This window comes from Centropristis striata, chromosome 19, assembly GCF_030273125.1.
Source record: "Centropristis striata isolate RG_2023a ecotype Rhode Island chromosome 19, C.striata_1.0, whole genome shotgun sequence".
NCBI classification, from domain to species: Eukaryota; Metazoa; Chordata; class Actinopteri; order Perciformes; family Serranidae; genus Centropristis; species Centropristis striata.
The window spans coordinates 24,023,308-24,047,024 of record NC_081535.1 but is presented as its reverse complement, the minus strand read 5'-3'; the positions used below and the strand labels follow the sequence as shown (position 1 = coordinate 24,047,024).

At 36.1% G+C, this 23,717-nt stretch overlaps 1 protein-coding gene across 1 annotated transcript in view; it reads left to right on the top strand.

Moving 5' to 3' along the window:
* The window catches only part of syk (spleen tyrosine kinase), a 51,092-nt gene that overhangs the window by 5,566 nt on the left and 21,809 nt on the right, over positions 1 to 23,717 (top strand). The window contains exons 2-5 of the mRNA XM_059358237.1: positions 5,688 to 5,798; positions 12,599 to 13,071; positions 14,219 to 14,379; positions 22,071 to 22,209. Coding sequence (XP_059214220.1) covers positions 12,670 to 13,071; positions 14,219 to 14,379; positions 22,071 to 22,209 — 702 coding nt within the window. The 5' untranslated portion in view covers positions 5,688 to 5,798; positions 12,599 to 12,669. The remainder of the gene's footprint in view (positions 1 to 5,687; positions 5,799 to 12,598; positions 13,072 to 14,218; positions 14,380 to 22,070; positions 22,210 to 23,717) is intronic.

Below are 23,717 nucleotides of genomic sequence, written 5' to 3'. Positions count from 1 at the left end.
TTTCAGTTTCAATTCTAGTTTTCGTTATTTTGTTAGTTTTCGTTAACTATTAAAACCTTGGTATATATTCCCTTTGCATAGCTATTTTGCTCCAACTAAATAAAAAAATGCCATCCATGATAGAAGACAATTTGACTTGTCATAATAGGAAAACATGTGGAGCTGGTAACATTTACAGTCTGCTGAGTCCCTCTGTGTTAAAGATCAGACTAGAGAGCCAGCTCTTTACTGAGCACCTTTACACTTCATGGACATGGATGATGGGGAATTAAAGTTCTTCTATGCACTCATTGCATTGGCTCTGTACACTGCCTGACCCATGACACTTACTCATGTGTAAAATTGTGGGCTGTCATCTTTTTCTGCAGAGAACTCTGTGCTATTAGATGGAAAATGTGGTTAAACTTAAAAAAAGAAGAAGAGGGAGTACATCCTGTAAAGCAGGAGTTCCCAACCTTTTTCTTGAGGGACCCACATTTTTACCATTGAGCCTTTATTTTGAAACTTTTCTATTGTGATTTTTCTATTTAAATAAATTAATAAATGTTTAATGTAGCCTTTATTTAGTTGTTTCTGTCCCACTAATGAATTAAATGCTGACTCATCTATATTTAACACATTAGATTTATTACATCCCTTAAAATCAAGAGGGCTTCACGACCCCCCCTTGGATCTTTGGCGCGCCCCTTGGGGTGTCGGGCCCCCCCTGTTGGGAATCACTGCTCTAAAGAGTCCTGCATCAGCAGATCCACACTGACGCTCCTCTCAAATCATATTATTATAACAAATGGTATATTAAATTAAACTTTATTTCAGACCCACAAGAGGGTCCATTGCAATAAAAGGGTTATACAATGTATATAAAAAAACATTTAGGAAGGAAACCATCAAAAGCACCCAGTGATGCATGTTTTTTTTTTTCAATAGTAAGTGCAGAGAATAAACTAGGCTTAGTTGGGATTCATCAACATCATCAACATCACACAATAACAGAAACAGACCAAAGTATGGAGGCAGAGGGGGAACAGCCACTCCTGTTGTGTGATCAATTTTATAATAATTGTAAAATTATTGTTTTTGTGAAAGGAGTGTAGTGGCTTTAAGAGATCATAGATACCAGCCTCAGAAAAGGTAGCCTGACAACAAGGTAAAGCTGTGAAATATTCAAAATAAAACAAAAACTTTATATATATATATATATATATATATATATATATATATATATATATATATATATATATATATATATTTTACATAAATAAAGTATATAAAAGTTTTTGTTTTATATATATATATATATATATATATATTCCCCGCCTGCTCCTGCCAACTGGAGACGTGCAGACCACCATATACTGTACACTGTAAAACCCAACTTGTTGTTTCAACTTAAATATTTGAGTGTCCATGCTGCGAAAGAATTTTATGTCAAGACAACAAAGACACTGGAGTTAACTCAAAGAATATTGCTATTGACTGAATATTTTAAGTTAAAATTACTTTTTGCACAAATCTTTGTTGTATTGAAAAGGAAAAATTATTTATAGTAATAAACGAGTAACATACTGACTGGATAAGACCCATGTAACCACACTTAAAAAAAATCCAAGCTCCACAATCCACCTTCCTTAAACTAACTGTTTGTCTGGTGCTGACGAAACAGGAAAATGTTCCAGTGGGAGTGGCTTTGCTTCACCCATGACCAATCATTTTTCTGATTGTAGAAAAATGTCATTAATTGTGAAAGCTCTGTTGTTCCACAAGATGGAGCTGTAAAGCTAAAGGTCAAATGAAATCTTCCGCCCCAATCAATCTCTTCCAAACATATGACAATGAAAATAAAACCACAATTAACAAAGGATTGTGTCTGAAAACAAAATTATTCCAACTTTATGGGTGAATGTTGTTGTCAGCCGTAGTTGAACGTTCACCTAATATAATAATAATTATAATTATAATTATAATACAATATATTCTCATTAGCATGTTAAATCTCAAACTCAGGACAATGGACTCCTGGAGCAAGTTGTGATCCTGCTGAGCGGCGTGACTAATGAAGAGCCATGTTCATACCGTTAGAGTTGAATGTCAAGTCACATATAGAAATGTTTTTAAGACAAAAATCTGACAAAGTTGTGTACTTCATTTAGGGCTGATGTTTGAATATTTGGTCTAAAAAAACAAAAACAGATTTGAACTATTTGAATATTTATTTATTTTTTTACCATTTTGTCCATAAGTGGGCAAACTTATACCAGTGACCACTGGAAAAAAAACAGTGATGTCTTAAAATAAATCCAAATATTATTATTTTGAGCAATTGTGGCTTGAATAGCCCAACTGTAGTAATATTAAAATAAGTCAGCAATACTTGAAACAAGCATGTTTTTTTAGTGGTAGAAAATGATTTTGAAATAGCATTAAAACTACATGCAACCAAAACTCCAATATTTAGGTAAAAGCTCACCATATTCAACAATTGAATAGCTTCAAAAGCATGAAAAAGCTCACAATGTCAATCCTAAATAGAAGTCTTTAGACAATAAGATGATTAAATAAGCACATAATAATAATAATACTAATAATTAAATAAGCACATAAAGCTATGGTCAGTAGATAAATTATACTCAAACCAATATAATTAAGATACTATTGCTAGATATAAGAAGGAAATACTTTGTAAGCTTCATGTTTTTTGCAGTGCAGGACTGCTCCTATGCTCCTATGTTCTCTTTATTTTAACGTTTTTTCGTGATTTCGACTTTTTTTCAGTTTGACTTTTCCTCGTGACTTCAACTTTTTTTTCATTATTTTGACTATTTTCTCGTTATTTTGACTTTTTCTCGTGACTTCAACTTTTTTCTTTTCATTTTGACAATTTCTTGTGACTTCAACTTTTTTCTCATCATTTTGACTATTTTCTCATTAATTTAACTTTTTTCTGTAATTTCGACTTTTTTTTCTGTTTGAATTTTCCTCGTGACTTTAACTTTTTTTCAGTATTTTGACTATTTTCTCATTATTTTCTCATTTCAAAAACTGTCACAAATGACATGATATAAAACAAGTTCAATGCAGCCCAGAGATAGAAACAGAGTAAATCAATATATAAAAGCATAAATAAATATTTAGAAGCCATTTTATAAAAATGCATATTTTAAAAGAGGTGGCTGCAACCAGTAAAGTGAGGCGACAACAGATGAAAAAGCTTATAGTTTCAAGTTCTAGTAAGTTGGAGATGCTTGACTGATTTCCGGGGCAGTCAGGCAAATAACGGGTTACAGTAAACTAAATGGCTGGGGACAAAAGCTCACTTCTGCTCTTCGTTAAGATGTGTGAAGCTCTTCACAGCTGAGGAAGTGAAGACAGGTCACTTCCTTTAGTGTGACGAGACCTGAGCGCGGTTGTAGTTTGAAGACCACAGAGTGTAAAGTAGACCTCGTATGATGAGACTTTCCATTCCTCAGCGCATTGAATCCAAAGCAACCTAAAGCTCACTCTCACCTTGAAGATCAACTACAATCTGTATGTGGGTGGAAATGTCAGTGTTGCACAATCTCTTTCATATATAACAGCAGGGTGATCTGCTGTTACTGTGACACAGAGATGCAGGTACCCGTAGGAGAACCATGGTACTTGACTCGTTTAAAAATTGTTTTACTTAATTGTGTTTTACTATTTGCTTAAATCGACATTAACTAAAACTAATAAATTACAGCTTGGCATTCACACGTATGATGCAAATAGATCAGTGAAATGTTTCCAAAGTGCAGTAAGAGTTAAGGAAGTACACATAAATGCATAGCCATTCACATTGAGAAACATTTAACAAAACAACTTTAAAAATACAATTTGTCAGTTAAACTGAGTTGAAAGTAAGTTTTAGAACATGACCACCAATCAACCACAAGCTCTGTGTATTTACTGACTGTATGTGTATTTCCTGATTGGTACGCGCACACACACACACACACACACACACACACCCCACTTAATTTTGAATTACACAAGTCACACAGAGGAGACTTTAAGGGAAACTGTGAGTGACAGTGAGTTAGAATATGAATATTCATTATTTAATAAACAGTAATTATAAATCCACCCAATTAATAAATATCTCAATCATTTAAATAAGTCAAAGCAAGAGAGGGATTTTGTATAAATATGTAAGTAAATTACGGTTGAGTAACAACCTAAGACAAAAAAGACTTTTACCATCAAGTATGGCATCAGGCTATACTTGTGTCTGCTCACACAGAAAACACTCAATAGAGATTTGGGGTGACTTGAATTTAAAAATTTTCAATAAATATTGTAATTTTTACTACATATGCCTACATATGTGTAGGCATATGTAGTGCCTACATATATATATATATATATATATATATATATATATATATATATATATATATATATATATATATATGTATATATTTATATATATATATATATATATAATATATGTATGATGGCTGGATATTAGGTATAGCTACATTTAGCACCAGCTAATGCGGCATGTTAATGCATCAGTTATACAAATATAATATCAATCAAATAATCTACAAAGTCTAATACTATGAATATGAACACACTGCAAAACAGGTACTTTTAATTGTTTTTATACTCAAACACATTTGCTGATAATATTTTTACTCAAGATTTTTAATGCCAGACATGACTTGTGATATAACTGATTTCCACTGTAGTAACACAAATGATATTACTTTATTTTTTTGCATAAAATAAATGTATTGGCACTTTCAATGGCATAATAGTTATTACACAGTTTTCTTTAGAAATGTTCTGTTTAACTATGTAATAAATAAAAATAACTAAAAATTGTCATTGTATAATACACACTGGTGGCTCAGTCTTGTTACCAACAATGACATCATACATACACATGACAAGATTTCACAGATTGTCATTGTGATTCCAAATACATACGATTTGTTTGCATAGTAAAACAGAATCATTTTTCTACAACATTACATGATATGCAGAAAACCAATAAGTATAAAATATGAATCCCTTCGTAACTGATAAATAAAATGAACAGATAAATACACAATTTATCATTGCAGTATAACATTTTTTTGACACCAAAACTAACACTAATGGACATAAGATACTGAAATGGAAAAAAATACAAAAATAAAAAAAATTTTAGGAGTGAAAAAACATTAATTATAATTAACTTTAATTAATGAGTAATGCTGTTCTCTCCAATAATCACACTCTATGTACAACACAAAAGGCCAAAAATAAAAACAAACTCATGGTCCAGTCATTTCTGTGGAGCTTTTCAGCTGCAACTCATGGTCTCTCAGAAAACTGAGTTTCCTGCTTTTTTTATTTAGATATTTTTGTCCAACTACAGTACTGTTTCCAAGGTCAACAAAGAAGTTTCTCAATACAAATGCAATAATAAGAGATGAACCACATTAATACCATTGCAGCTGTCTCATTTCCTGTGCACAGCAGACATGTTGGTCAGTGTTCATAAAAAAAAAAAGGAAGTAAAAAAATAAAATATTTCAAGGAAGTCGTTGAAATGAGGAAGCTTGAGTGCTCCACCGGCTCACTGTGTACCACTTCACTGTTCATATGGTCCAGCCTGAAAACACTGCCAGCCTCAACTGTGAGTTTTATGTGGTTTTCACAGCACATTTTTTATTTATCAGGAGCTGTCTGAATGTGAGATGATCTGTTCACCTGTTGTCCAGACTGCTGACGGACTAAAGAACCGAACACGAAGAGGATCAACACACTGGAACTACTCCCCACATTATACAGTGAGTGCAGTATTTTTTTGTCTGGTTAAGATAAACCTTAAGTTTTATTTAAAAACAAAACAAAAAAGAAATCTGCCAGTGGGGGTGACAGGAAATTAATAGTTATATGATAACATCATGTTTCCAAGATAACAATAATGAATTGCCCTGTTATTAACTTAGCCCTCTGATAGAGTTTTCTAACAAATTAAATTAATAAATGAGGCTTCTGGAAAGGACTTGTAACATGTTGGGTGTACACTCGGAGGACCAGGAGGATCTTTCATGTTCAAAAGTTTGTCCAGGTCTTTATCAGTGCTGGAAAATAATGACCTGTACTATGTCCTGTTTTAGGGACACATATATAACACATATTCATATATTCACAATATTCACACACACACACATATATATATATATATATATTGAGCATATACAAATATGCTCAACATGTCCTCCCCATAAACTTAAAAAACTAAATTAAATTAAAATTAAATTTCAACAATTGCTTTGCTTCAACAGGAAACGATGCACTGCCGTTCAACATAATCCCCAATAACGTAATCATTACCAGTAATACTACATACATACTAATAATTTAACAACTATTAAATAATAATATTGGCTGTAGTTTTATGGTGTACTGCAGTTCTGTGTGTGGTTTGTTGCTGTACAAAACTGCGCTGTCTCTCTTAATGAAAGACAGGGCAAGCATAGGCGACTGGAGAAGGTGACTAAGAATACACACATTCTTAGAAACTATGACTGAGAATAAATATTATTATATTATTTTTATTACTAACTTTTAACTATTAAAACACACAGATTAAACTGTTTATTCATTGTTCTACCCTGATGAAGAAGCATGTGATAGGCTCTGTAGTATGAAACATACAGCTTAAGCTTTCCTGCATTAGCCGACTTAACTCATTAGGGCCTTTTTTTTCCAAAATACTTTAAATTGTCAGTTTACATTAAAGGAGTAGTTAAGATTTCTTTAACCACTTACCATTCAGGTTTTTTTGTTTTGTTTAGAATTGGTGGTTGTGAGCAGTGGGTGTTTAGGGGGAGATAGCCGGTCAACAATAAATGCCACATAGAAGTGGTGACATCATCTGAAAGTTGTGAACCTGAAGATTAATTTGAACTCAGCACTGTGTGTCAAGTTGTTCTGGTCAAAGATATCTAACAAAAATGACTGACTTAATTTATTATTTATTGATTGAAACATATTAGGGTGTATAAAGGGTCATAAAATTAAATTAATATTATGCTATCTGAAGTCTATTTCCATATTCAGCTATGTCCCATAAGTTGTTGCAGCAATTTTTTGCAGCAATTTGTTACACACATTTCGTGCTGAATAATGCAATTCTATTCAGATCAAGAATGGATAAAAATGGTCCAACGTCTCCAGTCTGCTTTTAATTCCTCTCTGTCTGATACTATAATATAAGAAACAGTCATACTTCGAGAGCAAACTGTCACAAGACTTATATAATACCTAACAATTGCAAGTATGTTGGGACAAATGGCAACTGTGTTTTGTTCTTATGTTGAATTTGTATTTGAGAAGGTCTTAAATATTTTGTATATTTTCTCCTAAATATCTGTTGAGATAGAAAAAAACAAGACGGTCAACTCCAAAAGCAGCAAATGCTCTGAATCATCCAAATGTGCTTTTACCAGGTGTGCTGAATGATGAAGTGATCATAATAGTTTATTACCAGAGGTAACACCACCTAAATACAGGGTTTGTACGGGTGCTTGAAATCCTTGAAAATGCTTGAATTTAAATGTTGTATTTTCAAGGTTTAAAAAGTGCTTGGATTTTGGATGAAGTGCTTGTAAATGCTTGAAATTCTTACTGTATTTCTCTTGCAATCTGACTATATCCATCTATAGACTATAGATAATCACATGTTCAATGTAAAAAGTAATGAGTGGCCTATCTGAAATGAAGACCGTTCCTCCTAAAGGTGTAATACCATCGCTGTTGGTATGGTTTCAGTGAAATCTCCCCCTTTTAATATGTAAGTACTCATCTAAAACATGCAATTTACAACCGGTGTAAGGTACTGGAAAAGCTTGAAAATTGGCCTTGAGAGTCCTTGAAAAATGCTTGAATTGACCACTGCTAAAGTGTACGAACCCTGTACTCAAAAAAAGAAAAGTTGGGTGAACTCAAAATTTCAAGGCAACAAACTTCAATAAAATTTTAAGTTGGACAATTAAACTAAATATTTTAAGTTTTGTTTTTGAGTTTGCTCAACTCAACTGTAAGAAGAAGAAGAAGAAGAAGAAGAAGATTACTTTATTAATCCCACAATGGGGAAATTCAACCTCTGCATTTAACCTACCCTTTTTTACACACAAGTGAACACACCATGCAAGGAGCAGTGGGCAGCACATTACTGCGTCCGTAAATTGTACTAACTTATAATTTTTTATTGTAATAACTTTTAATCCTTACTTCTGCAATGTGCTGAATTGGCACTATTGTAACGCTGCTATGAAATGTCAGCTAATGTTGCGACCACAATTTTGAGATAGCTTTGATACGTTAATGGCTACTCTTGTAGCTGTAACAAGCATCAGTTAGCCGCTAGCTTTCGCTAATGACCAAATACCTGTTTGTGTTTAAATGTTGAAAGTGTGTGGATTCTCTTCTCCAACAAAAGACGTACAACACTGCACAACACAGCTCAGAATAAAATTCCCGTATCATTTTAATTCATTTAATTAAGGGTCGATTACCTGTGTGGACTCAAGCTCAGAGACTTCAAGTGCAGTGCCAACTCGGAAAGTTGGCTTCCCCGCATTTCAGAACAAAGAAATAAGAGTTAGCAGAACTAATTGTCCCTTGTTTTAAACCCCAACATAGAGATACAAGTAACAATAACTCACCAGCTTTTTTTGGGCATACAACTGGCTTGCTTTGTTGTGCTAACTTACATTATTGCCCTAAATGTCAATAATTTATATTTCCAAGTTTTACCAACTTAAATCACTGTTTCAGGCCAAAAAATACAAGTTGGCTTTTTTGCAGTGTAAATACTAGGGCAGGCATTGTGCTGTGTGCAAGTATTGTAGCACAGCCCCACAGGCTGTGATTATCCTGGAGCACAGCAGCTCATTTTATACAGTCAAGAAATGCCCTCACTGCAGTGAACTGGGATTCTAAAACTGAAATCTGAAATCAAATGAGTTATTTGTGAATAATAGGAATATGACTGTGACAACAGAAACAAAGGATAATTAGTGAGTCTAAGTGAGGACCAGGTTGGAGGAGGTCAAGATCAGGACTTACTCATTGTACTGCTGCTTTCTTTTAGTGGACAGGCTGAGTTCACCATCTGCAAAAAAATTCAACAGATCTGATAAAACTGGAAGAGAAGAGAGTCATGCTGGAGCTACAAACATTAGGAGTTTTTTTTTAAAGCACAAGTACAGTGGACCTCATGCTGGAAGCAATATACAAACAAAAGTCCTCTTATTTTTGTTCATATCCATGGTTTGTTTGTTGTTTTGTTAGTACCCAATGTTTTGCCCACCAATGTCTATAAGATAAGAAAACATTTTTTTTCACAGCCCACTATATAAGGAATACAAGGAAATATGTTTTATATTTGAGGTGCATAAAACAATGCAAGAATATCATATAATCTTTAGATTATTTAAATGTTTACCTCATCTTAGTCAAGTGGTATTATGACTTAAAATTAACCATTTCCTGGGAACGAGGATGTTTATTTTGAGCCTCTATCCATCTAACTAGAGAAAAGTGACTCAGCATCCCTGACACATGCAGATCTGAAGTAAAGGGCTTCTATGTGTATTGGTATCTAGTGTTGGAGAGTTAGTGAGCTACATGTCATTGAAGTAGTAGTTTAACTACATTTTGCGGTAGGTTGCAGGTGGTTCAACAAAATTTAGATTTGTGTAGTGATTCAAGTAGTTACATTTTGGGTCATTAAACTACCGGAACTACCGACTATAGACAGCAGCTTTATTTTTGGTAAGAAAATTCATGACTTTTATCCTACCTTACCACACACATACGCACGCACGCATGCACGGACGGACGCACACACACACACACACACACACACACACACACACACACACACACACACACACACACACACGCACACCCTCCACTCACTCACAAATATCTACCACTGATTACTTAATTTTTAATTATTTAGATATTTGATGGATGGAAAAAAGACACAAGGGCACAGAAAGTCTGTATATACACACACACACACACACACACACACACACACACACACACATACACACACACTCACACTCACACTCACACTCATACTCATACTCATACTCACACTCACACTCACACCCTCCACTCACTCACAAATATCTACCGCTGATTACTTAATTTTGAAATATTAAGATATTTGATGGATGGAAAAAAGACACAAGGGCACAGAAACTCTGTACACACACACACACACACACACACACTCACACACACACGTAAAGACGAGGTACTAAATGGCATGCTGTAGGTACAGAAAAAAGCATATAGCATATAGTCAAGTACGATGTGTCACATTCCTTTTTCTGCTGTTCTACTGATAATAAGCTCAAAAACATTCTTAACCTGTATACTGAGAATTATTAGGCAGTATGAGCTTTGAGATATATGTACATTATCAATTTGATCATTTTTTTACCTAGTAGTTTGAACTACTTCTTCTCAGTAGCTTTAGTTGACTGAACTAGATTTCTCCCTACATGGTAGCTTTACTGTTATTTCACTTAAATATGCTTTTAAAGTACCAACACTGTTGTTATCACACCCCAAGGCCACAAGAAAGTGTCTGCATCTTAAGTTGAGCTGAGATGAGAATGTGTTGGAAAAACCCTGTTTACTTAACAGTTTGTCGATTTCACTACTGCTCAACTTCTTCTTCTTACAGCTTCTTCTTCTTTTTATGATTGCTATCTCTTCAGTTCTTGGGCCTGTGCTACAGTATTTGCACACAGCACAATACCTGGCCTTATAGTATTTAGGTGGTGTTACCTCTGGTAATAAACTATTATGATGATTATTCATCATTCAGCAAACCTGGTAAAAGCACATTTGGATGATTCAGTGCATTTTCTGCTTTTGGAGTTGACTGTCTTTTTTTTTTTTTTCTCTCAACAGATATTTAGGAGAAAATATCCAAAATATTTAAGACTTTCTCAAATACAAATTCAACATAAGAACAAAACACAGTTTGCTGCCAACTGTCCCAACATACTTGCATTTGTTAGGTATTATAATTGCAGAGTCTTTTGTTTGCTCTCGAAGTATGACTGTTTCTTATATTATAGTATCAGACAGAGAGGAATAAAAAGCAGACTGGAGACGTTGGAAGTTGAAAAATGAAAGAGTTACATTTCTCTTGGCTTTCCACACTGCAAAAAAGGTGTGTCTAAAAACAAGATAAAAACTCAATCTGAGGGAAATGATCTTGCTGCATGGACAGATAATTTACCTTGACAAGATTTCTTAAATTAAGATGATTAAATCTAGAAATACGCATGTTGAATGCTTAAAATAAGAAACCAACTCTTAAAACAAGATAAATTATCTAACACTTCTAAATCTAAAGGTTTTTTTTGTCTTGGTAAGAAACAAATAATTGTCAGTGCACTCTGCTCTGGCCAGTTCATCGCTGCTTGCAGCTTTAATTGATCTTTTTTTAAGAGTTAATTTCTTATTTTAAGCGTTCAACATGCTTATTTCACCTTCTAGTGTGTTGCTTCTTTACCCTGGGTCATTACTATTAAACAGGTCTTTGTGTTCTTTAAAGGCTTCCTTGACAGCCATGTTTTGGTTTTGGTTTATAAGGGCTATCTTATGCTCCCTGAGTTTGTTTTTTAGCTGGCCAGCGAGTTATGGTAAATGGACCTGCACTTATATGGCGCTTTTCTAGTCGCTTTGCGACCACTCAAAGCTCTTTACACTACAGACTACGCTCATTCACCCTTTCACATGCACAGTGGCGGTTCTAGACCAATTTTACTGTGGGGGCCAAGGAGGGGCCAGTGTTTAATCAGAGGGGCACATTAGCACATTGAAAAATGGCAAAGATTATATTTAAGCATTCAAAATCTTTATTTTAGCTTATTTAAACATCTTCAATATTGTATTATTATACAATGTACACATTCTGGGTTCCTTTTTTGAACAAAAAAAAGGTTAGAATTGTTACATTGTTATAAATTGATAATTTTATTATTAATTTGGGCCCGCCACTGCACAGACATTCATACTGGTGGCAGAGGCTACCACCTGCCACAATTGGGAATTCATTCTCACACCGATGAACGCAGCATCAGGAGCAATTTGGGGTTCAGTATCTTGCTCAAGGATGCTTCAACATGTAGGCTGCCATGGTCAGGGATTGAACCACCAACCCTTGGGTTGGGGGACAACCCGCTCTACCAACACAGCCGCCCCTGTATGGATGGGTATAGCCATAAAACTTCACTAACTGTACCTACTCGTTCTGTGATGCTAGGAATTAAAACAAGCGTTCTTTGTACATGAAACATAAATTAATGTTAAATTATGGTTCTTGAGGAACTTTAATGAAAAAAAATGTTGTTGCAGACATTTGAAAGCAATATTTAAAAAATAATTTGATTTGCCCCACTGCGGTGGATCCTGTTGGATCTCAATATTCAAATTTCATTATTTATGCTACATACTGATTCATGTAAAGATATTTGTTTTTGCAAGTTTGTTTTTTCAGCAATGATAATAATGTAGATTGTTATTTTGTCTTACTTTTGTTTTTTAGGGTTAATTGTACCCTGGTGGCTGAACTTCATCAGAGGACTTTCTTAAGGGAGCCACCATTCAGAAGCCAACATGGCTGACACAGTGAATACATTGCCATTCTTCTATGGCAACATCACCAGGGAGGAGGCAGAGGACTACCTGCGGCAGGCAGGCAGCAGCAACGGCTTATACCTGTTACGGCAAAGCCGAAACTATCTTGGAGGCTTTGCACTGTCCGTGTTGTACTCAAGCCGGTGCTACCACTACACCATTGAAAGAGAACCCAATGAAACGTATGCTATCGCTGGTGGTAAGAGCCACAGGACCCCGGTGGATGTGATTGACTACCACTCCCAAGAGATGGATGGTCTGGTGTGTCTGTTAAAGAAGCCCTGCAACAGGCCCAAGAACATGCAGCCAAAGGTGGGACCGTTTGAGGACCTGAAGGAAAAACTGATCCGGGAGTATGTAAAGCAGACATGGAATCTACAGGTTAGTCACAACTAGAAGTAGAAGAAAGGTCAATTGGAACATTTAGAATGTGAAGATGGATATTTAAGTTAAGTTTAATTGTTGTAATTCTTAACCCTGACTTCTTGTTACTCCTGGGAAATCAGAAAATTCTACAATACAGCATTGGAAATTGGCAGAGAAAAAATGGGCATGATTTTCAGGTTCTTGTGCAGTGTTCTGTGGCCTAATCATAGACTGTATATAGATAATGTCTGTTAGTCCAACCAAACGCTGAACAAGACATTTTTAATGAACAAAACGTTCAAATAAAATAAATAAAAATAAATAAGTCATTTAGTGAAAATACAGTGAAAGGGTCAAAGTTATGAGACCAAATCGGTAAACGTCCTCTTTTCTATCTATTAAACGTTATATATAACTTTATTGACACGTTGCCGTGGATACGCATTGCTCTGCTTCTCTCCTGATGACGGCTCTCCTTGTCAGTGACCTGTCAATCAAAGCTAACCACGCCCCAAATCATATGATTCTTTATCTTATATTTTCTTCTAAATGGGGCCATTATTAGAACTATTGACATCAAATTGTCTTGAATAAGATTTTTTACTAGTGATTGAGACCATAGTGTTGTCCTGAGAAAAAATTTCTGAGGTAATAAATCAAGTGAGAAGTTTTCAAATTTTGCACTGAAATGAATGGGCAGATTTTTTTTGCAGCCAAACTTAGCGCCTCCTGCTGGAATTTTCGGTAGAATGCAGCTTAAGGCACTTCCTGGTTTGCCTCCATGCTCAGACACGGAGGTTGCTGCCTGGGCCTAATACTGGTGGTATTACATGAGACCTGGAACTGTACCACAATGGGTGAGGGTGAGGGGTGGGAGCCACCCTGTCCCTCCCCTTAAGTCATGCAACTATTGCCTGCATATTTTGTGTGAACCTGGATGATTTAAAAGTGTATCCCATAGGGTGGCAGATCAGCGCCCTGGACCACACCACAAAATGTTCTCTGAGTATTTCCAATAATGCACAAGTAAACATAAGTAAAAATGGTAAGTTAAGGAGGTTGCTTATTATAGTTGAGACCCTGTTGAGACCCTGTCAGACAACACTTGTTCAGCATATTCTTTTTACTACAAGTGTTTCTCATAGCTCATGTGTGTGTGTAGGGAGCAGCTCTGGAGCAGGCCATCATCAGCCAGAGACCTCAGCTGGAGAAGCTCATTTCCACCACTGCACATGAAAAAATGCCCTGGTTCCATGGATCCATAACACGTGAAGACTCTGAGCCCAGGCTTCAAAATGGCTCCCGTACAAATGGAAAATTCCTGTGAGTATTTTTACTGTCTTTGTATAGCTGTTGGCTGTGTTTATAGTAAATAATGTGATATAAACTCTGTCAAAATCCATCCAAATTTAGCCAATTATTTCACTATGTGTAAGTATCTTGCAAATGTATTTAAAGCTCAGAATATCCATAACATGCTCAAAGAATACTCATAAACAGCAAAAAAAAAAAATCAAAATTCACATCCACAGTTGTTTGTCCCTCTCTAGTGTATCAATTGAAGACATGGCACTCATTATGTTGTTATTGGATTTCAAGTACATGGAGTAACTGACCTCATACATACATTTGTTCAAGCAGCTTATTAGGACCCAGGTAGTGCCATAGCCTAACCTTGTATGGGGCGAAAGACAAGCACACCCTGCACACCACATTCCCTGTGTCATCAGGGAGCACAGGAACATGTTGTTTGTCACACCCAGAGGGGAACCGGGTGTAATATGACTGACACACACCCCTCCTCACCAGTCCTGTGTTGTTCCAGTAAGCACAGACCCTCAAAAGTAGCCCAGCATGTCCAAGAAACAGAACTGTATGAACCGATATGGCATAGACCAAGGATTCCCAAAGTGTGGTGCGTGGACCCCCAAGGGTGCATGAGCTGCCGCTAGGGGGTGCGCGAGATGAAAATTGTAATGGCAGTCTGATAATTACACAATTACATTTCCCCCCCACACACAAAATAGACGTGTAAATAAAAAATCTTCTTCCTTTTTTCCAACCTGTGTTATGATGACGGGGTTGTGTTAGCTCCACAGTCTTTTAAACTTGCTGCAATTTTTGTTCAACGCGGCTCCAAATATTATAACATTTTTCTCAACTTGTGTGCTTTCTGCCTCTGATCCTGAGCCTGTCATCATCCTCTTTGCTCTTAAAAGTGGAAGTTTGTGCATAACTTTGTTGCATTATATTGAAACTGTGTTACAGTGTTTCAGATTAATTCAAATGCAAGAGCTCATTGTTGTGATTATTTTATTATATGTGTGTTCTGGTCATTTGAGCATGATTAAACATGCAGCCTTTAATATGGCTATAAAAAAGCTTATTGGATTTGTTTTTTTTTTAAGGTGTGGGGGATTGGGGGGGGCGTCAACTCGGATGGGACGTAGAAGGGGGTGCATGGCTAAAAAAGTTTGGGAACCCCTGGTATAGACTATGATGTTTCTGTACTTACGCACTAAAAACAAGGTTGCTGACACCGCTAGCGCTGTGTAGAGTATGCATGGCAGGGTCTATTTCTGCATACTCTTGAGAGATTAATTTTCAAAAAGCTGCACCATCTCTGAAGCACACAAATAGCAGTTATGGGCATCTGATCAGGGACATGGATTCAAGTAAAGTCAAGTCAATTTTATTTATATAGCCCAAAATCACAAATCACAGATTCACCTCAAAGGGCTTTACAGACTGTACATGGTACGACATCCTCTGTCCTTAGACCCTCACATTGGCCAGGAAGAACTCCTCAAAAAACCCTTTTAACAGGGGAAAAAGAAGAAGAAACGGACAGACGTCAATAGATGTCGTTGTACAGGATCAAGATAGAGGATGAAGGGGGAGAGGGAGGGAGGATGGATAGGAGCAGGAGTTCTGGGAGGGGCATAGCAGCAGGTGATGAAGCGCCAATAAAGAGAGGGTGTCTGCCTCCCGTACTGAGACTGGGAGATGATTCCACAAGAGAGGAGCTTGATAACTGAAGGCTCTGGCTCCAAATCTAGTTTTAAGGACTTTAGGAACCACAAGTAACGTAGAATTTTGGGAGCGTAGTGCAGAAGGGTAATATGGCACTTGGGTCTTTAAGATATGATGGTGCCTGACCATTTAGAGCTTTGTAAGTAAGAACAAGGATTTTAAACTCAATTCTGGATTTTACAGGGAGCCAGTGCAGCGAAGCTAGAACAGGAGAAATATGATCTCTTTTCTTGGTTCTTGTCAGTACACAAGCATTCTGGACCAACTGAAGAGTTTTAAGAGATTTGTTTACAAATCCCTTAAATCAATTATCTAACACTTCTAAATCTAAAGTTTTTTTTATCTTGGTAAGAAACAAATAATTCACAGTGCACTCTGCTCGGGCCAGTTCATCGCTGCTTGTAGCTTTAATTTATCTTGTTTTAAGAGTTAGTTTCTTATTTTAAGTGTTCAACATGCTTATTTCTAGATTTAACAATCTTAATTTAAGCGTAATTTTACCGTAAAAACAACAGGTTTTTTTTTTTTACAGTGTAGTTAGGATAGCTACTTCCTATTGTTGTCTTGACTGCTTAAGCTGATTTTTTTAGAAAACTTCGGAGAAATGGGACAAAATGTGTATGTCTGTGTCAATAGGAAATATCTTACAAAAACAACCAGTGAGATCCTCTTGATTGTTTCACATTATGTTCATTATAATGATTTGCTATTGTGACTCACTGAAGTCCAGTGAGACGGTACACTGGAGATACAGCGTTCCCTCAGTGCTGTTCTGTAGATGTGCTTTGTAACAGTATAGGTTCTGAAAATAATAGAAATGTTGTAAACGCCAACATCCTAAACCAACAACTACAACAGTATATAACTACGGTATATTATAGTTAATTAAATAGATTTTATGTTTAAAATGTGTCTTTTGCTTTGCCATTTGAACAAAGTGAGTGAAGTGAAGAGTGAGTGGTCTCAGCTGAAGAACCACAGAGTAACACACACACACATATAGACAGACACAGACACAGACACACACACACCACACACACACACACACACACACACACACACACACACAGACACACACGCACACTGTGGTTTCCGCTCTGGCAGTTTGCAAAGGACTTCCTGAAGTAGCCAAACAAGAGGAAGAATGACAGCAGGGCCCCCTTTCTCACGAAGAAAAGAAAGCAAGCTTTTGTTTCCACTGGAAAACATTATGTTTATGGCTTTAAATTATTATAATTGGACAACGTAGTGTGATGTTTAACAGCTCCAGACACGGTACTCATGGCGAGAATACAGAGTTAATGTGATGTTTAGATTCTGGCTACCAAGAGTGACCAAAAATGGCTTACATACACACTACTAATATTGGGAATATTTTATGCATTTTCTATGTATTTAAAATGACAAAGTCACAAAAGGGATAGGCTTAGTCATAAATAATGACACACAGACCATCTATTTCAGTTCCTGTTAAGTGTCGAAACTGTCGCCAAAAATGTCAATGCTTCGTCAGATCCTAATGTGGTTACACCCATTTATCAGCTGATATTTATCAGATGTGGTAAAAATACAATTAAAAAACATTTAACAACATAACAACAGGTCATTGGAAATTACAGACACAAAGATGCAGCTTTTAATTTTAAATTATTACAAGCTTTATTTAGAGGTTACAACATATTTAAATAGAACTGTGAGAATCTGCTTTAACTCATTTTACTGTGTAGAAATATTGTTGAAGTTATACATGCTATTTCCAATGACAAGTGCATTTGCAAGAAGAAATGAATGAGGACTTTAACGCGTTAATTAAGATTAATTAATTACACAAAAATTAACGCATTTTAATTGCACTTATTTTTGCACCGCGGAACATTTCTCACTGGATGAGTTTCAGGCGGACCGATTATACTGGAGCACCAACTAGCGTTCATGAGTTCAGACAACAACAAACCACAGTGAACATGAAGGAAGAAGCTGATGAGAGCGCTTTGGTTGGCCCCGTGGATGATGGGACATTTTGTTACACAAAACCAATGGATGGAAGCGTCGATTAATTTTATTTTTTTAAACCAGCTGTTGGTAAATCAACAAAGTCTGCTGTGGCCTCTGAAGCAACAGAGAGATGTTTTCTAATAGTCAGGGTTTCCAATGTTCTGAATGTACTTGAAAGTATTGTGTTTTACTTTAAAAAAACCAAGGTATTATAGTTTACAGAAGGTCTACCTACCTATAGGCTGCCTGAATTTCTGAAATGTACTATATTTCTAAATATGCTATTGCTACACTTAATGGCAAAAATTGCACTGGTCTGTTGGACAAGCTTATGTATTCAGTCATAATTCAGTGGTATACTAAAAATCCATGTGAAAAAAATTACTTCTCACTGTTCTCAGGTCAAATATTTATATGCGATTAAAATGCGATTCATTTCAATGAATTAATTACAAAGCCTCTAATTAATTAGATTAATTTTTTTAATCGAGTCACGGCCCTACTTTTTTTATGAACCACACCAGTTTTATTGATATTCTCTGGACTGCACAGTCTTAAAAAAAAAAAGGTTGCTGCAGCCATTACTGAAAGCTATGACTATGGGACTGTACTTTGTTTTCAGTATTCATACAGAATGAAGGTAACTGTAATCAGTAGAATCTGTAAAAAAGGAGTGATATGATCAGTCTGGCAACAGCATGTCCTAAAATACCCCTCCTCCATCCCCGTCACATGAGAGCTTTCTGTTTCAAACAGCATCAAAGTCTGGTGTTCATTTACAGACAAGACTGTTTTCACACTAGGGATGGACTGCAGAGAACAAAGGGCACAGTGCACACATGCACATTTTAAATTGTATGTGTTTGTCAATTGTAAATACTATTAAAAAAGCAAATGTGCAATTCATTATTTCACATTTCAAATATTAATATGGAAACCACAGCAGCCGTGGTGATTCATCGCATGTGATAAACCACATGTGCCTGTATGGATTTATTCAATCGAATATGTGGTTTTACATGTCGTGACGTTTATCCCTGGTTCCTAAAAAAGTATGTAAATAATACAGAATGTGATAATTTACACTCTGAATTCTGAATTTGATGCTTTTTTTCATGTTTGACACAGCGTCCCAACTGCTTTGGAATAAGTGTTGTATGTCCGCTTTATAATTTTTCTCTGTACCCAGTAAGGTTATAATAGTTTTGGATTTTTCATTAGTTTTAGTTTTAATTTCGTTGTGATTTTTTGTTTTTAAATTCAGTTAGTTTTAATTCGTTTTTTGGGTTAGTTTGCTCATTTTAATTAGTTTTTATTTTTTTGAAAATGCTTAGTTTTAGTGTTAGTTTTAGTTTTTTTGTAATGGGGTATTTGTTGGCTGCGAGATTCAATAAGGTCACAATAAATGTTCCTTTATTTCCTTTTATTATCCATCTCAGCCCCGATTAGTTTATGAAGTCATAAAACCAGATAGATGAAATAGATATCATATCAACCAAAAAAGGTTTACGTATGAAAAAAAATGACAAAGACGAAAACGAAGGACATTTTCATTATAATTTTAGTTAGTTTTACGTAGTTTTGTAACCACACAATACAGTTTCAGTTAGTTATCAATTTTTTAAAAATTCTTTTTATTTCTATTTCAGTTAACGAAAATGTTTTTTCAATTCTAGTTTTTCGTTATTTCTTTAGTTTTCATTATCTATACCTTGGCACCCAGTTCTCCAGCCTGGCCTTGGTAAAACCGTTGAGACTTTGCATATGCACATATTTAAAATGTATGTCAAACAATGATAAAAAAAAATTCAACAGTTTGTACTCTTGACTCGCAGCAAGAGGGAGGCTGGCTCGACTCTGGCCTGCAGCTCCTCTATGAGGAGTTTACATGTTCTCCTCGTGTCAGCGTGGGTTCTCTCTGGGTTCTCCAATTTCCTCCCAGAGTCCAAAAACATCCAGCTTAGGTTTAATTGGTGGCTCTAAATTGCCTGTAGTATTGTATTAATGGTTGTCTGTCTCTGTGTCAGCCCTGTCTGGCGACTTGTCCAGGGTAAATACATAAATAATGGACGTAGTCACTGTGACGTCACCCATAGGGTTCTGACAAACTGATTAATCCAGGTGTGTCTGATTATTGTTATGACAACTGAGGTCAGACACACCTGGATGAATCAGTTTGTCCAATAATGGCAGACAGGAAGCAACTGGAACTGGCTGAAGTTCAGGAAGTAGTGCAGCTGTGCATAAAGCCAATTGTAGTTTATAAGTGGTTGACAAGTGGTGATTGTAGCTTTCTTGTACACCTGTCTTCAAATGTAAGGGATACTGGAGCTTGGTTGGGGTGGTGGGACTGTTCGCGGCAGGCGCTGGAAAATTTCCCTTATTTTCAAATCCGAAACCTGACAGGTATACCAGGGTGTACCCCTCTCGTCCAATGTGAGCTGGGATCGGCTCCAGCCCCCGCGACCCGAGTGCGGATAAGCAGTTAGAATAATGAATGAATGAACAGGTACATCAGAAAATACAGTATATACAGTCTGAATGTTTCTGTCACTAGGTGACACAGAAACTAATAGGGTAAATACTATATTTATGTTAAGTTCTCTACTCTTGCAGCAGGTTGTGGCCAATCATTTCTACTTGAGCAAACCAGAGTAATTTATAACAATATGAGAAAGAGCTGGTTATAGTGTGAAAAAAATAAACTTTTTTCACACTATGCATCCATCACAACATAAATATATATATATATATATATATATATATATATATATATATATATATATATATATATATATAAACATAATTCTCACTGTGCTGCACTTTCAAAATAAAAAAAATAATTGTGCACAAAAATGAGGAATGTCATTGTTATACAAAAATAATTGTTATTGTTAGTAAGTCTCATTGTTTCAATCAATGTTTTTGTATCTTCCAAATATACTTCAATGAGATTTTTAAAAAAAAGCTAAAATAAAGGTTTTGAATGCTTAAATATCATCTTTGCCATTTTTTAATGTGCCCCTCTGATTAAACACTGGCCAGTCCTTGGCCCCCACAGTAAAACTGGTCTAGAACCGCCTCTGGTCATGTGACCTCTGACCTCATGCTATTTCATTGAAAATAGGCTCACTGGGTTCCCACAAGTCTCCTCTTGACACACATGGCACACATTTTCTCCTATTTGACAAATCAATTCTTGATTGAATTGAATTTTGTGGACACAAAATGCAGTAAAACAGTTAAATCGCAATATATTGTATCGCAATACTCACCATATTGCAAAATGCTTAAAATCGCAATAATATTGTATTGTGACTCAAGTATCATGGGGCCTCTGGTGATTCCCTCCTCTACTATTTATACAGTACATGACACAAGTGATCATGAGCCAGGGGCCCCAGCTTATTATCACCCATGTTGATGTTAGCTGTTAGGCTGTGATCTCTAGTACCCACAGTTATCATAATGAAAGTAAAGGAGAGTGAAGAGGGAAGTTACTATAAAGACCAACAAATTCCACAGGAAGTCAGGGTGTACAAGTCAAACAGATCATCAACGATGATCTACAAAAGTACTTGTTTTGTTTTGTTTTGCTAAACCTAACCAAGTAGTTTAGGTGCCTAAGCTTGAACACATAGTCCCGTTTCACAATGTTGAATACCAAGGTTATATTTCAAAAGATACAAATGGTTGTGTATAAGCTTTCGTAAGATATGTTGACACACAGTCCTGTGTTAAAGGTTACATTATATAGAGTTTATGAGATGGCTCAAGGTTGGATTAACCTGTTCAGTCCCTGCTGAACATGAAACGAGTAGATAGGAAAAACACAAACTGCTGACCTTGCATTTATGAGCAATGTCTTTAGAATGGGCTTTGTGTTTCACAATTTATGTTTGCCACCACTTTATGCAAAAGTATAAATGACACTGTATTCACCCACTCATTGTGTTTCATTAACTTTCTTCTTCTTGTGAGTGCAGGATCCGACAGAGAGACTTGAATGGATCCTATGCACTGTGTTTACTCCATGAAGGACAAGTCATGCATTACCGCATTGACAGGGACCGGACTAGCAAGCTCTCTATTCCAGATGGCAAGAAGTTTGACACTCTGTGGCAGGTAAACAATGACTTTCTATCTTATTATTTTAATGTTGATCTTTATTACTATGACTTTCAGGATGTCTCAAGTAGGGCTGCACAATTAATCGAATTTTAATCGTGATCACGATTTGGGCGGCACGATTAAATTAACCTGATTGTCGGCGATATTTCCATTTAAAAATGCGGCTCTCCTGCATATCTAATCAAACACTTTCTACACCAGTAGTCCACCAAACACCAGGGGGCGAACGCATAGTTAAGGTTTCATGTAGCTGCCTAAATAAATAACGAGCGAGCGCTAAGCAGGATGTGACGCAGTACTCGACCGCCACAACAACACGCGGCATTTGTAAAAGCCGGCGAAGCAGTGTTGCCAACTTAGCAACTTTGTTGCTATATTTAGCAACTTTTCAGATGCCGTTAGCGACGATTTTTCAAAAAAAGCAACTGGCAACAAATCCAGCGACTTTTTCTGCTGGTATTGGAGACTTTTAGAGACTCGTTCTTACTCTTCTTAACGAGCCTCCAGCCCCCGTTAAGAAGAGTCAGAAGGAGTTGAAGCGGCACAGTCCTCCTGCAGCAGTCTCTCCCAGCTGCAGAGCCAGAGGGGATGTTAACCCCTTAGGGTCCAGTCTGCAAATTGCTAATAGGCTAACAGTTAGCTCTGTAGCAGTACAGTGTGTATGTGCTGCTGCTGCAGGAGGTGTTCACTTAGTGATCTCTGTTTGTTTACAACAAGCAGCAGACACTCTGTACACACAATAAAAACTGTTCCTATTGTTTTTTTTAAAAGTAGTGCAATAAAAATACATATGTTTTCCCTAACATGATCAATAATCATGATCAATAATCGTGATTACAATATCGATCAAAATAATCATGATTATCATTTTGGCCATAATCCTGCAGCCCTAATTTGTAGTACTGGTCTTAAGTGTTGCTCAGTGAGTGCCACCCATTGTATTCTTTCAGAAATAATATGATGTATTTCATAGTTGTTGTAGTTCCATAGATATCCATTATAGACACAGTCTTGAAATGTGCTGAGGTCATTTGAGCTGAGCTCATGCTTTTTGGATTATTTTTTTTATTTTCACATTTTATGTATTCATGCTTTTTCCGCATTGTCAGGGCAATGCGGAAAAAGCAGTTGCCTAATAAAGTTGTAATGAAATATATATATTTTTTGCTTCTCTCCATGAAATGATTGTGACAGTGCGATTTATGCTTGACAGATAAAGTGTACGTCTGGTCAAAACTTGTGTCTGGAAACAAAATTATTCCAACTTTATGGGCGACTGTGTATCTGCTGCAAGGTTATTATAGTTAACAAAAACTAATAAAATAATGAAAACTAGAATTGAAAAACATTTTTGTTAACTGAAATAAAAATAAAAAGAGTTTTAAAAAAACGATGGCACCCAACAATTACCCCATTACGAGAACTAAAACTAATAAAAACTAAACTAAAACTATTACATTAATTTTATTAATTACAACCTTGATCTGCTGGGGAAATACCAG